The sequence below is a fragment of the Dipodomys spectabilis genome, unplaced genomic scaffold (genome assembly GCF_019054845.1).
Source record: "Dipodomys spectabilis isolate Male_0828 unplaced genomic scaffold, ASM1905484v1 ptg000002l, whole genome shotgun sequence".
Taxonomy (NCBI): Eukaryota; Metazoa; Chordata; class Mammalia; order Rodentia; family Heteromyidae; genus Dipodomys; species Dipodomys spectabilis.
This window is the reverse complement of record NW_024870679.1, coordinates 45503169-45516503: the sequence shown is the minus strand read 5'-3', so window position 1 is coordinate 45516503 and position 13335 is coordinate 45503169. Positions and strand designations below refer to the sequence as shown.

Genomic DNA, 13335 nt, shown 5'->3' with positions numbered 1-13335 from the left:
ATAATAATTCTTTCCAACCTGCTATACGACTCTAATCCTAGATAGGAAGAGCTCTGGGCCCAAAGGGAGGCGAAGATAAAATACCAGGGAGCCTAGGTTCCGAGAAGGATGACAGCACTTCTGACTTAAATGCCTGTCTGTGTCAGGCCTTGGCCAGGTGCTGGGAAGAGGAGATTAGAGCTGAGGCTTGAAGACTAAGGGGCGTTTGAACAAGTAGAAATGGACAGGGGAGGTATTTAGGTAGCAGAAGCTGTTGAGCAAAGGCTCATGAGTTTGAGGGGCAGGAGCTGGGTTGTCAGCTGACAGCTGATCCTGCCTTCCTTGCTTTGGGTCTGGCTATGGGGGGGAAGTTCCCTACAACTGTAGAACAATTTTTCTAGTGACTTCTGACCCCAAGATAGGGTGCTGATGAGGAATCATGCTTCACCACTATGTTAGTTATTTTTGCTGGGTAAGAGATAAGCCTGTGACTTAGTGACTGAGAACGGCAAGCATTGCTCTCTCATGGTTCTGAGGGTTGGGAACATGGGTGCCACCACTGTCTGTGAGTCTCTCCCAAGGTCGGCATCATCTTACAGTTTGTTCATTTATTAATTTAGTGCTAGTTCTGGGGCTTGAACTCAGGGCTTGGGCACTGTCTCTGAGCTTCTTTGCTCAAAGTTAGTGTTTCTATCACTTGAGCCACAGCTTCACTTCCATGCTTCATTGTAGATAAGAGTCTCAGACTTTCCTGCTTCAACTGGCTTTAAACGGTGATCCTTAGATCTCAGCTTCCTGAGTAGCTATGACTAGGTGCCAGCCACTGGCACCCTGCTCATCTTAGAGTTTAAATGGCTTAACTGGGAGAGAATGAGGCTCTCATGGCTGCTGCTGGGGACTGATAATCTTTGCCCCAGAGGTCTGTCTAGGGACACTCCACTCAACACTAGATTCTTTCAGAGACTGTGAACCAGTGAGAGCACAGAAGACACTCAAGATGGAGCCATCTCTGTCAACCAACCTTGAGAATAGCATCCCATGTTCTGTTCATTAGAAGTGAGTTGCTAGGAGCTGGGCGCCAGTAGCTCACACCTATAATCCTAGCTACTCTGGAGGCTGAGATCTGAGGATCATGATTCAAAGCCAGCCTGGGCAGGAATGTCTGTGAGACTCTTATCTCTAATAAACCACCGGAAAACCAGAAGTGGCGCTGTGGCCCAAGTGGTAGAGCCTTGTGCTGAACAGCTGAGAGACAGCACCTAGGCCCAGAGTTCAAGCCCCATGGCCAACAAAAAGAAGGAGGAGGAGGAGGAGGAGGAGGAAGAAAAAGAGGAGGAGGAGGAGGAGGGAAGAATGAAGAAGAAGTTGTTCAGCCTGTCCTCAAGGTGATGTAGACTAGGAAGCAGGAATCAAGAGGACCATTCCAAAGTCTGCCTCCCATGGTGGCAGTGTCTCCTCTCCACCTCTGTGTCTGCATGGATGCCTCATGCCTCATTTTGAACAGTTTCGGCAACTCCATTCTCCTGCCATTGGCCAGCCCCAGGCCCCATGGCTCTATAACCCTTGGCTTTTTGACCTTGCATTGTTGGTCTCTAACTCTCCGTCCTGTCCCTTCTCCCTTCTTCTGTGGCATCCAAGAGAGAGTTTTCTGTATTCTTCCTCCTCTCCCAGACTCTCAGCATGCCTGGCCTCTTCCACCACTTCCCAGCCCTGGCAGGTAATCACAGGGAAATACTCCTGGCTCTGCCTGCCTCACTCCCTGCATGTCTTGCCACACTTTTCCCATTGCTTCCCAGCTTGGGCCATCTTCTTCTGTTCCACATAGACACTATAAAGACACGGTGTGTGTGTTTCCAGTCTCAGTTCAGTGGTCAGGACTGCCCAGTACCGTCCTTGCTCTGGACAGTTATTCCAGATCTTCCCTTTCTTCAGCACCTCCCTTGTCCCCACTCCTAACTCAGCATGTCACCTCCGGCCCTTAGAACAGTGTTCCTACTCCTCAGCCTGCCTCCAAGATCCTCCAATTCTATCTCCCCTGGGCCCTCCATCCTCCTCCAGTGTCTCTCCTGGCTCCGCAAGTCCTTCCATTCCCCACCTAGCTTCTTTCTTCTTTTCCTTTCTCAATGCATTCTCATCTCTTGCATTTTCCAGACTTGGCATTGCATCTCTGGTTCCACAAAGCAGCATCCAAGCCCTTTCTGTCCCCCATCCACTTTAGACTACCCCTCTTGTGTAAAGCTTCCTCACTGGCTTTAGGAAGGAAAGTGTTGGGCCTCTGCTCATCTCTGTGCATTTCTTTCTTTGGTCATTGTATGGTTAAGGTGTGTGTGTGTGCGTGCGTGTGCATGTGTGTGTGTGTGTGTGTGTGTGTGTGTGTGTGTATTTCTATCTCCCAACCTAGGCCTGTGTACTTCTCCAGATTAGTCATTCTTTCTTGTTGACATATTACAGTAGGTGGAATGGGGTGGGTAGATGGATGGATGCGGTCCTGGGCTTCTGCCCTGGGGGAAATAGTTCCAAGTAGAGGCTTTGGCATCAAGCAGAGGCTTTGGTGTCAAGTTCAAATCTTAGGTTATCATTTTCAGCTGTCAGCTTAGCCAAGTTACATAACTTGTCTTCTCCTTGGATTCCACCACTGTGAAAGAGTCAGAATCACCTCATTGGACTGTTGCAATGATGAAATGAGAGTGGCAGAGTTCAGGAATGAAGCACTGTGTCTGGAAGAGTGTGTATTTAGTACTGGCTCTTGGTGGTGGTGGTGATGGAGGGTCTGCATTGGGTGCAGGGAGCTCCATGCAGAGGCCATGCCCTGGCAGAGCTTCTGAAAGGGAGGCCAGGCTCACCTCTCTCAGCACTGGCTACAGTGGAGGTGCCCTGCCCTGGAGCAGAGAAAGTGCTTGCTTGGGATTCTAGGTGCCACTTAGTCCCTGTGGACTGATGACAGGGGTCTTTGTCTGGGAACCTGTCTGGGAGCCTGGTGCTCTTCCTGCCTCAACCTCCTGCTTTTCCTCCCAGCTGCCTCAGGGTCAAGGGACCAGAGCCCTGCGGTCGTCGTCACTGTGGTAACCATCTCAGCCCTCCTTGTCCTGGGCTCCGTGATGAGCGTGCTGGCCATTTGGAGGAGGTAGGTGCTGGCCCTAGCCTGGGTGACCCCTGCAGGCTTATGTCACTGTGCACATGGACATGGGCTCAAAGACACTGATATCTGTGTCTGCCTTGCACACATGCAGATTTGCACATGCAAGCACACTGTTGCAGAGATATCAGTGTGACCAGTCCAGGACCCCTCCCCCCTGCTCATACAGCAGCCTGCACTGCGGCTAGCTCAGCTTCACTGGGATGAAGGGATTTAGCTCCTTAACTCATTAAATGTCAGAAAGCTTCACTGAGGATGAAATCAAGCTTGGTGTGATTAAGATTCTCCTGAGGCTCTGGGAGGTGCCCAGCCTCTACTGCCAAGGGAGCTGAAGGCAGAGAGAGAAAGGCAGAAACTGTGTGTGTGTGTGTGTGTGTGTGTGTGTAAGTGTAAGCTTGGAAGGCAGGGAAGGGAACTCATAAGCCCCAAACCCTCTACCTCATTGGAGGAAGCTTGAAGGAGAGCAGGCAGAGAAAGGGTGGGAGAGATGTAGAACTAAAGACTGGTTATATCTGGCTGAGAGAAGATTCCAGGCCTTTTGCACATAGCAGAGGCTCCGCTGCCACACCATCTCACCCCCAGGGCCTAATTCTACAGCAGAGGCCCAGGTGGTGATAGGCTGGGGCTGCAGTCAGCAGATGGAATATCTGCCTGTAGTGAACTAGAATGGGGAGCAGAGGCAAAATGGGTAACCAGGGAGCCGTGTCTCACCCACCTCTGCCTCCTGGAACTGCCTTTGGCTGGATGGGTAATGGCTATCCCTTTGGCACTGGTTGTTTTCATGGCCTTGATGGAGGCTCTGATGGTGACTGAGGAGGCAGAGACATGTCCTGCCTGTCTGGAGGCCATTTCTGTCCCTGGTGGGTCAGGAAGGCAGGAGAAGGAGCTTCTTCCTCACAGAACTTAAGGGTGATGGAAAAGCAAAGATGGGTGTAGGGGTTCAGGCGGAAAGGGGAGAAAAGAGGCGGCATCTCATCTACTCAGAGGGCCTACGGGGAAGGAGCAGCAGCCAGGAGTGCTGCAGAGGCAGGTGGACTGGGCAGGCAGAGGTCAGTGATAGACTTCCATGCTTATTCCAGCTGGCCTGCAGGAGGGAGAACCAGGGGTCTGGTGCTGAGGACAGGAAGGCCACATCTCCCAACCATGCAGACTGTGGCTTTCCTCTGTGTCCCTTCTCTCCATGTCACTCAGGCTGCAACCCTCTCCCTCCAGTTCCTTCTCCAGTCCTTCCTGACACACCCACTTTTCCCTGGAGGGCTTAGTCCTCTCAGCCTGCAGCTTCTTAGCCTTCACCACTGTGTGCTTCTCTTTAACCATGTAGCTCCTGCCTGCTTCCTCTCTACCCATCTCTCCTGGATGGATGGATGTTCCTCCTCCTGCATGGAAGTCCCATCCATCACCATCTTGGGTGACTACAGCAGCCATTGGATGGCCTGCCCCACTCCCTGCCCCGCCCTGCTCCCCATGCAAGTTACTAAGTTTTGAACTCAGGGCCTGAAAACTGCCCCTTAGCTTTTTCACTTATGGCTGGTGCTCTACCAACTTGAGCTACACAGCTCTATTTCTGTTTTTTGGCTAGTTAATCAGAGACAAGAGTCTCAGAGGCTTTCCTGCCCAGGCTGGCTTTGAACCGGGATCCTCAGATCTCAGCTTCCTGGGTAGCTAGGGTTATAGGCGTGAGCCATCCATGCCTGGCACCCCTTGCCTCCTGATTCTTTGACTTCTTTATTCCCAAGGACCCTCTAACCTAGCCTCCTGGCTATCAGCCTAGACTGCCCTCTCTCACCACCTCCTACCCCCACCCCATGTCCATGATCCAGTTTTCCTCCTTTGGGCCCTTCCAAAGGCCCTGGCTGGTTCTTTACCTTGTTCTTCACTCTTGTTCTCATTGGCTCCTCGGCTTCTTATCACCAAACCTGCAACCCTGTCTCCTCATACAGCGATCCCTCACCTACCACAGGAGTTACATTCCAGAGACCCCACTATATTGTGGTTTACTTATTGCTACTTTGCAGGTTTTCACCTAGAACATAACTCCTGAGATAGGTAAGGATCACTACTTACATATTAAAAAAAAAAAAAACCCAAAACCCATAATACAGTGGAGCTGCAATAAGTGAGCCATGATATAGCAGGGGATGACTTTATTCCTTACACCCTCCAACGCCCTTTGCTCTAAAAGAGAAGCCTTGCTCCTAGCCAGCATCAGCCCTTTTATCTAGGATATAGTCCCTACTTCTCTTCATCCTGGGGACCCATTATAATGTTCCCTTCTTCCCCACATGAGAGAAAACATATAGTGAGGCTTAGTAAGTGTTTTAGTCAGCTTTCTGGTGCTATGACAACATTCTCTTGAGAAATTTGGCTTATAGGGAGAAAAAGATGACCTTGGTTTGCAGTTTCAGGGGTTCCAGTCCGTCTTGTCCTTTGGACCTGTGGTGGCATAGATCATCATGGTGGGAGGGAAGCAGGGAGATGGCCATGGAAGGGCTGGGGTCCCTTTACCTTCTTCAAGGTCATTCTCCAAGGGACCTGACTTCCTCTTCCCCCCCACCCCAACCCCCGCCAGACATCACCTGCAAAAGCTTCTACATTCTCCCAATAGCACTGTAGTCTAGGGACCAAACCCATAACATGTGGGCCCCTGGGGAGCATTCAAAATACAAATGTAATGGTAAGCTCTTTGAAATGGTGCGGCACAGCTTGGCTGTCTTTATCCCAATTTTATTGAAGAGAAAACTGAGCCTCCTTGGTCCCAATTCAGTGGAGGATCTGAGAGGCAGGAATGTGCAGTTTGATTCCAAAGCCAGGCACCAGCACCTTTCCATGCCGCACATGCTCCTTGTGGTCCAGACATCATCCCACCTCTCTTTTGAAAACTTCCCCCTTCCCTCCTCCTCTAACCTTCACATGCCCTTCCTCACTTTCTCCTTCCCTGGTTCCTATGACATCCCCAGCCCATTTCCCTTCTGTTTTCCATCCACTCCTGTGACTTTCTCCTTTCCTACCCAACCTCTATCTATTGGCTTTCCCAGACTTGTTCCTGGTCATTTCTCCCAGTCTCCCTTCTTTCTTGGGGCCCTTGATTTGTATCTTCAGAGCAGATCTCTCTTTGAGGTACAGAAATACAATCAACAGGGGGGGTACTGGGGGGTTGGGAGATGGGAAGGGATAGGAAGGGGAAACAAAGGAGGAGGCAACAATGCTTGATAAGAAATGTACTCATTACCTTGCCCATGTAATTATAACCCCTCTGTATGGTATTTTCACAATAAAAAAAAAAGAAATACAATCAAATTCCCTGTTCACCAGTCTTCCCTGAGCTGCCTACTGCCATGAGCTCAGATGTCTAAACATGAACTTTTCATGCCCTGTCTTGGTGATGGCACCCCATGGATTCTGCTGGGCCAGTTCTCTCCTTTTCTGCCATCAGCAGTCTTCTCCAAGCCCTGTAGTCCCTGAAGCCTTCTTGTCTCTTGAGCTCCTCAACCTCTGTCTGTCACATGGTTACCCCTCAGTGTCAGCCCTTGTGCTGCCTGTGCAGGGATGGTAGAGCTAGAGCGGCCTGGAATTAGCAGCTGGGAGGATCTTTCTAAAATGAAAATTAAATCATGGCATTGTACCAATCCCCAGGGGTTCTCTGCTCCCAGAATAAAAGCCAGGGTCTTTATCTGGGCCATCATTACCCTGCCTCAGGGGGCCCTTATGCCATCCTTTGTGGCTTAGGTTTGTTGAACTTTGGAGAAGAGAGGCAGGGCACAGGAAAGGAGAAAGGAAAGGAGGAAGGTTGGAAGGAAGAGAGAAAAGGAGGGAGGGAGCGAGAAACTTAGCTACAGAGAAGGCTTCAAAAGAGAACAAGAAGGTCCTTCCCCAGGGTGCACACCCTGCCTTTTTGATGAGACCAAGAGATGCTACCCTGGGCACTGGTCAAGTGAGAAGGGCTGGGATGGCCTGGTACAGGATAACTCTGCACTCCACAGGCCCTGCAGCTATGGCAAAGGAGGCGGGGATGCCCACGATGAAGAGGAGCTGTACTTCCACTGTGAGTTGTCTGTGCCCCGCCTCTCCCCTCTCCTGGTGATGGAGTCCCCTTCCCGCAGCCTCATCTCTTTCCCTGTCTGCATTGTCAGTCAAAGTCCCCACCCGTCGCACGTTCCTGGATCCCCAGAACTGTGGAGACCCACTGCAGGCTGTGCATCTCTTCGCCAAGGAGCTGGATATGAAAAGTGTCACACTGGAGAGGAGCCTGGGAGCAGGCAAGCCAGGCATTCTGGACACCTGATCCCACCTGGAAGCCCCACTCACTAGAGAGGTCCCACCCACTGGGCAGTCTCTGCTCAGAAAGTTCCACCCAGTACTCCCACATCTATTCTAGAAGCCCGCCCCTCCCTAGCTCCACTTTTTTGTCCTCTCAGCCAGCCTCTCTCAAGTCCCTGTCCCATGTCCAGAAGCCCTGCCTTTTTACTGAGCACAGGCTTTACTCAGAAAAATCCCTTGGCACACCAAAGGATTCAAGACTCTGCCTGCCTACCCTCTCAATCCTAGGCCTTCATGGGGGAGAGTAGGGCCAAGCCTTCTCAATGTCTGTTTTATTTTAGTCTTGGCTCTGTAGTGGATGAGCTGCATGACTAGGGGTATGTCCCACTTTTCTCAGAGCCTCAGTTTTTTTTTTTGTCTGGAAAATGGATAAAACATTTACCTTCTGAGGCTGATGTGAGGACCTCCTAGTGCTCACCCCAGTGTCCGGCTTTCTGCCTATCTACCTGGCCTTAGTTCCTGTACTTAAGAGGCCTGGCTGTCTCCACTGGTATTGTTGCCATCACAGAAACCAAAAAGAGTGCTGCAGGGTAGATGCCCTAACCCCCTGTCCTGGGTCATACTGGGTTCCATGGCCCTTGATGGTCTGGCATGCACAAAATCCTTTCATAGAGAAGCAAAGTGAGGCCAAAAGAGAGAAAGAGATGAAGGCCCAGGCCTCATTGCTGGTACTCAGGTTACTGGGAGTTATGCTCAGGGGTTCCCCCAGCAGGCCACAAACAGCCATGACCCAGGGTCACTGTTGCTTCAGCTTAGCCTGCCCCAGCCAGCCAGGTCCTGTCCTCCAGGGAGTAGTCTGAGGTGCGGTTTCCCTGTAGGGCACTTTGGGGACCTGTGCTGTGGCTGTCTGCAGCTGCCGGGCCGCCAGGAGTTGCCGGTGGCTGTGCATACGCTGAGGGATAGCTGCTCTGACTCTCAAAGGCTCAGCTTCCTGGCAGAGGCCCTCACGCTGGGCCAGTTTGACCACAGCCACATCGTGCGGCTGGAAGGCGTGGTCACTCGAGGTAGGACCCATGCTCTTTCTAAAGTGGCCACTGACCCAGAATGACCCTCCTAGCTGCCCACTGGATGGGTCACTTTGGCCCTGGGTGATCTTTTGTAGCTAACTTGCTGCTGCTGCTCCTGACCTCGGCCTCTGGCCTTCTGAAGACACTTCTCTTTTGTTCCTCAGCATAGGGGGTTGAGCAGGGTGGGAGGGTGGTAAGATTAGGCAGCTTGCCTTTATCCTGGCTATCGTGGCTGCAAAGTGGCCCTGTGAGCTGACTGTGGAGTAGATGACTTAGTGTGTGTCCCCTGACCCAGGAAACCCTTTGATGATTGTCACAGAGTATATGAGCCATGGCGCCCTGGACGGCTTCCTCAGGGTGAGTGGCCTGGGTCCCGGGAGGGCACTGTGGACCATGTTACACTTAGTCCTTCACGCTCCTTTTTGGTGGGCTTGGAACTGGCATCATTGCTGCAGTCTTGGCTGACCCAATGGTCACTGGGTAGACTGAAGTCTAGAGAGGGCTAAGGGATATCCCCTGCCACTGTGCCGGGGGATCCCAGTGTACAGCCCTGGCTTCAGTTTTCCCCCATCCACAGCATCATGAGGGCCAGCTGGTGGCTGGGCAGCTGATGGGGTTGCTGCCTGGGCTGGCGTCAGCCATGAAGTATCTGTCGGAGATGGGCTATGTTCACCGGGGCCTGGCGGCCCGCCGCGTGCTGGTTGGCAGTGGCCTCGTCTGTAAGATCTCTGGCTTTGGGAGGGGTCCCCGGGACCGAGCAGAGGCTGTCTACACCACCATGGTGAGGGTTCCCTTCCCCCAGTCCAGCCTGTGCTCTTCCCACACACTGTCCCTTCAGCTGTTGGGGAAGGAGGCTCTATTCCCCCCACCCCTGCTCTTCCCTGCGGTCAGAGTTGCTCCCTGCCCTGTCTATCTACCCCTGTGGTCCTGAAATACTCTGGGGAACCATCCATCCTGTGGTCAGCTCAGGGATAATGACCAGGGGTTGCCTGGGAAGACAAATAGGGCTGGAAGTGGGGTGGGATGGCCTGGGTATGACTTCATTCCTTTCTGACCTAATCTGCCTATGTACCCACAGAGTGGCCGGAGTCCAGCCCTCTGGGCCGCCCCTGAAACACTCCAGTTTGGCCACTTCAGCTCTGCCAGTGACGTGTGGAGCTTCGGTGTTGTCATGTGGGAGGTGATGGCCTTTGGGGAGCGGCCCTACTGGGACATGTCTGGCCAAGACGTGAGTGATGGGTGACTCCAGATTCTTGTCTTCTGATCTTACCCTCTGACCTCAGATTCCAGCTCTCTGACCTCTTCTCATTAACCCTTGACCTAGCTCCAAGTCTGTCTTCTCTGTCATCTGCCTGGACACAATCGGAATCCTCTTTGGGATAGTGTGTTAAGGGGATCTGATCTGAAGCCCTGGCCCCCCCCTTGTACCTGTCCCTCCCCCCTCTATCTTTCCCCATCCCTGTGGCCCAGGTGATCAAGGCTGTGGAGGATGGCTTCCGGCTGCCACCCCCCAGGAACTGCCCCTCCCCTTTGCACCGACTGATGCTTGACTGCTGGCAGAAAGACCCAGGTGAGCGGCCTAGATTCTCCCAGATCCACAGCATCCTGAGCAAGATGGGGCAAGACCCAGAACCCTCGAAAGGTGTCACGACCACCTCTCCCAGGTACATTCTCACCAATCGCCAGTTGTCCCACATAGAGCCACCCTTTCATCTGTCCACTTAATGGCTTTCCCAGTGTCCCTGGCACAACCACCACCTGCTCACTACACCTGCCCACTGCTCAGCGTTATCCCAGCCATCTTTGTCCTGGATTTTGCCCCACATAGCCTGTGTATAATGACCATGGGCTGAAAAAGACGTATTTATCATCATCCTAACAAATCTGTAGTTCCAATAAGTGAGTTCAGTGAAGTGAAGGTTAGTTGTTCTAAATAGGCATCACCTGCCACACCTGTGTCCTAGGCGTGTGGGGCCTGGCTGTCCCAGATACCCTCAGTGTCTTTAATTGATTCAGTTTTCTCCTAACTCATCTCCTCTGGAACGTCACAGTGCTCATGTCAGCTAGGCCTCTCCCAGGGTTTCGATCTCCTTCCTTTCCCCCTTGTGCTTTCTCACAGCTTCTCCTCAGGAGAGTGACCAGGTCTGGGTACCAGACCCTGGCCATTGTCTGACCTCAGCTCCTCTGCTCCCCAGGCCTCCCACCCCTCTGGCAGACCGTGCCTTCTCCTCCTTCCCTTCCTTTGGCTCTGTGGGCGCCTGGCTAGAGGCTTTGGACCTGTGCCGCTACAAGGACAGCTTTGCTGCAGCTGGCTATGGGAGCCTGGAGGCTGTGGCTGAGATGACTGCCCAGTGAGTCTGAAGAGCCAGGGTCAAGACTGGGACGTAGGGAACCCAGGGGCCTGGCCCTGCCTCTCCTGGTACTAGTGCTGCCCTGTGCAGAGAAGGGGAGGGAGGGCCAGGGGACTCCATGGGAGGAGCAGAACAATGGGCTGGGCTAGCTAGGCCTGACCAGCCCTTGTTCCAGGGACCTGGTAAGCCTGGGCATCTCCTCAGCGGAACATCGAGAGGCCCTTCTGAGCGGGATCAGCGCCCTGCGGGCTCGAGTGCTGCAACTGCAGGGCCAGGGGGTGCAGGTGTGAGGCCCCCAACTCTTCCACAGCAGACTTCAACCCTGCCCAACAACCCTGCAGCTGTTCTCCACCTCGGGGGAGGGGAGGGCTTCCTTCCTCCTCTTGGGCTCCTAGCTAGTTTGGGGTCATGAGGTACCTCATTTCATTTTCCCCTCTGAACACCTGGCTAACCTAGTGCCCCTGGAAGAGGTCCAGTCCCTGGAGAGGACCCCCAAGATCATAGCAAAAGGAATGTCAGGGTCTCAGGGACATAGCTGAGCAATGATGGGGAGAGAAGACATTATTTCAACTGCCCGGGCTCATGCCCATCTATCTTCCATACCCACTGGCCTGGATGGATGTTCCCCCTTGCTTCATAGATCTATTGGCAGTCAGACAGCAGGGGTCCCTGAGGGACATCCATTTGACCTGGCAGTGATTGTAGCTGCCTGGTAGCCCAGGTATGGGAGGCTGGGCCAGAGGATCAGGGTCCCAAGGAGCAGGGTCCCTGTGCCTTGGCTGGGGTCTGTTTGGACTAATAACTAAGGCCCTGGCAGGCAGATGTTCTGAGCTCAAGGGCTAGACTTCAAGTCTGACACTCAGGAGTTCCCTCTCTTGGGCTGACAGTTCAGGATGAAGGCCAGCCAGGGTCCTGAGTGGACTATACAAAGCCCTGGTGCTCCTCCCCTAGGGCCCCATGAGAGGTGAACTGACACAGAAGAGTTTGAGGGACTGAGTCTTCTCCGTACGGACCCAAGAGCTTTTCTTTTCAGATTGGGGGGCTAGTAAAGAGGACACTCAGATCTCTCTTTTAACAGGCTGTCTAGCCCCTGCTCCCCAAGGACCCTGGAGAAAACAGAGTCCATGGAGCTCACAGCCAAAGCTGGGGTCAGACCCCAGTCTAGAGAGGAGGCTGGCTCAGCACCCACAATCTTTCCTGGGGCTGCCCAGTGGATTATCTAGAGGTGACTCCTCTGACTAGCTCTGTCCCTGGGCACAATGCATCCTCAGAGCCCCTCCTCCTGTGACTTCTGCAGAGCCCTGGCAGGAGCCGTCATGCTGGACCGACTCTACAAGTGTCCGTCTGGAAGGGCCCTGGCAGTGGCGATCTCAAGGCCAGGGCTTTCATAGGAGGGCAGGCAGGTGGCTGGATCTAGACAGGGCCACAGGAGCCAGGTTTGTTCATGTCACTGGTGACAATGTCTGCTGCTGTTTGGCTTTGTGGGATGAAAAACCCACTTACCCTCAATGGGGAAATGAGCTCAAGTACCAGGAAGTAATATATGGTGCCCTCCTGCTAGCACCCAGGGCCACCCACCCAGGACCACTCAGGGCAGCTGGACACTCACAGTGTGAGGAATCCAGGGATATCCTGAAAGGTTTCTTAGCTGAAAATAATTGACACAGGGTCTGAGATGAGGGTTCTTTGGTGTGGGTCGTTTTCAGCAGGCTAAGGTAGACAGCATATGACAAGAGGATTCCCAGCAGGTGCTAGCTAGAAAAGAACCCAGGGTTGGATGGTGCAGCTCATCTTTGAGGAGCACCCCATAGTGGAGGTGACTCCCAGTGGTGCCTTTGGCTGCACCCTGAGAGCAGCGGCTCCTTCCTCCTAGGAGTCTCCTCTACTCTTGGCTAACCACTCCACTGAACACCTGCCCCAGCTCAGTAACTTTGGGGGTACTGGGACATCACTCCCACCTTTGACAGGTTCCCTCTAGGCTCTTCCTTCAGCACCCCCTCCAGGGATGTCTGGACCAGTGCCCTGTCCTGGGTGGTAGAAACCGCATCCCCATCTTCAGCCTCATCTTGGGTCATTCTCTTAAGGTCAAAGTCCTCTCCTCCCCGAGCTGTTCTGCAGGGAAGTGGCGGGGGGGGGGGGGGGGCACTGGCTATGTGGGCAGAACTTCGGTGTTCAGGGTAGGTCTCTCCTCCAATGAGGAGTGAGGCCCTAGCCCAGCACCGGCACCAGCGGGAGGCAGGGTAATGGGTCTCCGAGAGCCCTTCACAAATTTATTTTTATATGGAACTTGTTCACTGGACCAGAGGTAGCCCACAACCCTCAGCATGACCCATCTGAGCCCACCCAGGGAGGGAGGGAGCTGGTGGGGGAGGTGGGTCCTTTGAGTAATTCGGGAGTTTTTCTATTTCTTGGTTCTATATGGAGGACAAATAAAAACTTGTCTGTGATCTAGTGCTTCTTTGAGTGGCAGTTGTTTAAGCATCAAGCAGCTTGGAGGTAAGGTATGAAAGTGCATCTCAGATCCCTGTGTGGAGGTAGATCAACC

The 13335-nt window shown here is 53.2% G+C and overlaps 1 protein-coding gene across 1 annotated transcript in view; it reads left to right on the top strand.

Moving 5' to 3' along the window:
* Epha10 (EPH receptor A10) overlaps nucleotides 1-11283 on the top strand; it is a 41126-nt gene extending 29843 nt beyond the window's left edge. Inside the window, exons 8-17 of the mRNA XM_042681733.1 lie at nucleotides 2995-3103; nucleotides 7096-7157; nucleotides 7246-7371; nucleotides 8251-8436; nucleotides 8735-8796; nucleotides 9017-9220; nucleotides 9518-9667; nucleotides 9910-10103; nucleotides 10635-10790; nucleotides 10966-11283. Of these exons, the coding sequence (XP_042537667.1) occupies nucleotides 2995-3103; nucleotides 7096-7157; nucleotides 7246-7371; nucleotides 8251-8436; nucleotides 8735-8796; nucleotides 9017-9220; nucleotides 9518-9667; nucleotides 9910-10103; nucleotides 10635-10790; nucleotides 10966-11080 (1364 nt within the window). The 3' untranslated portion in view covers nucleotides 11081-11283. The remainder of the gene's footprint in view (nucleotides 1-2994; nucleotides 3104-7095; nucleotides 7158-7245; nucleotides 7372-8250; nucleotides 8437-8734; nucleotides 8797-9016; nucleotides 9221-9517; nucleotides 9668-9909; nucleotides 10104-10634; nucleotides 10791-10965) is intronic.
* The last annotated feature ends 2052 nt before the right edge of the window (nucleotides 11284-13335 follow it).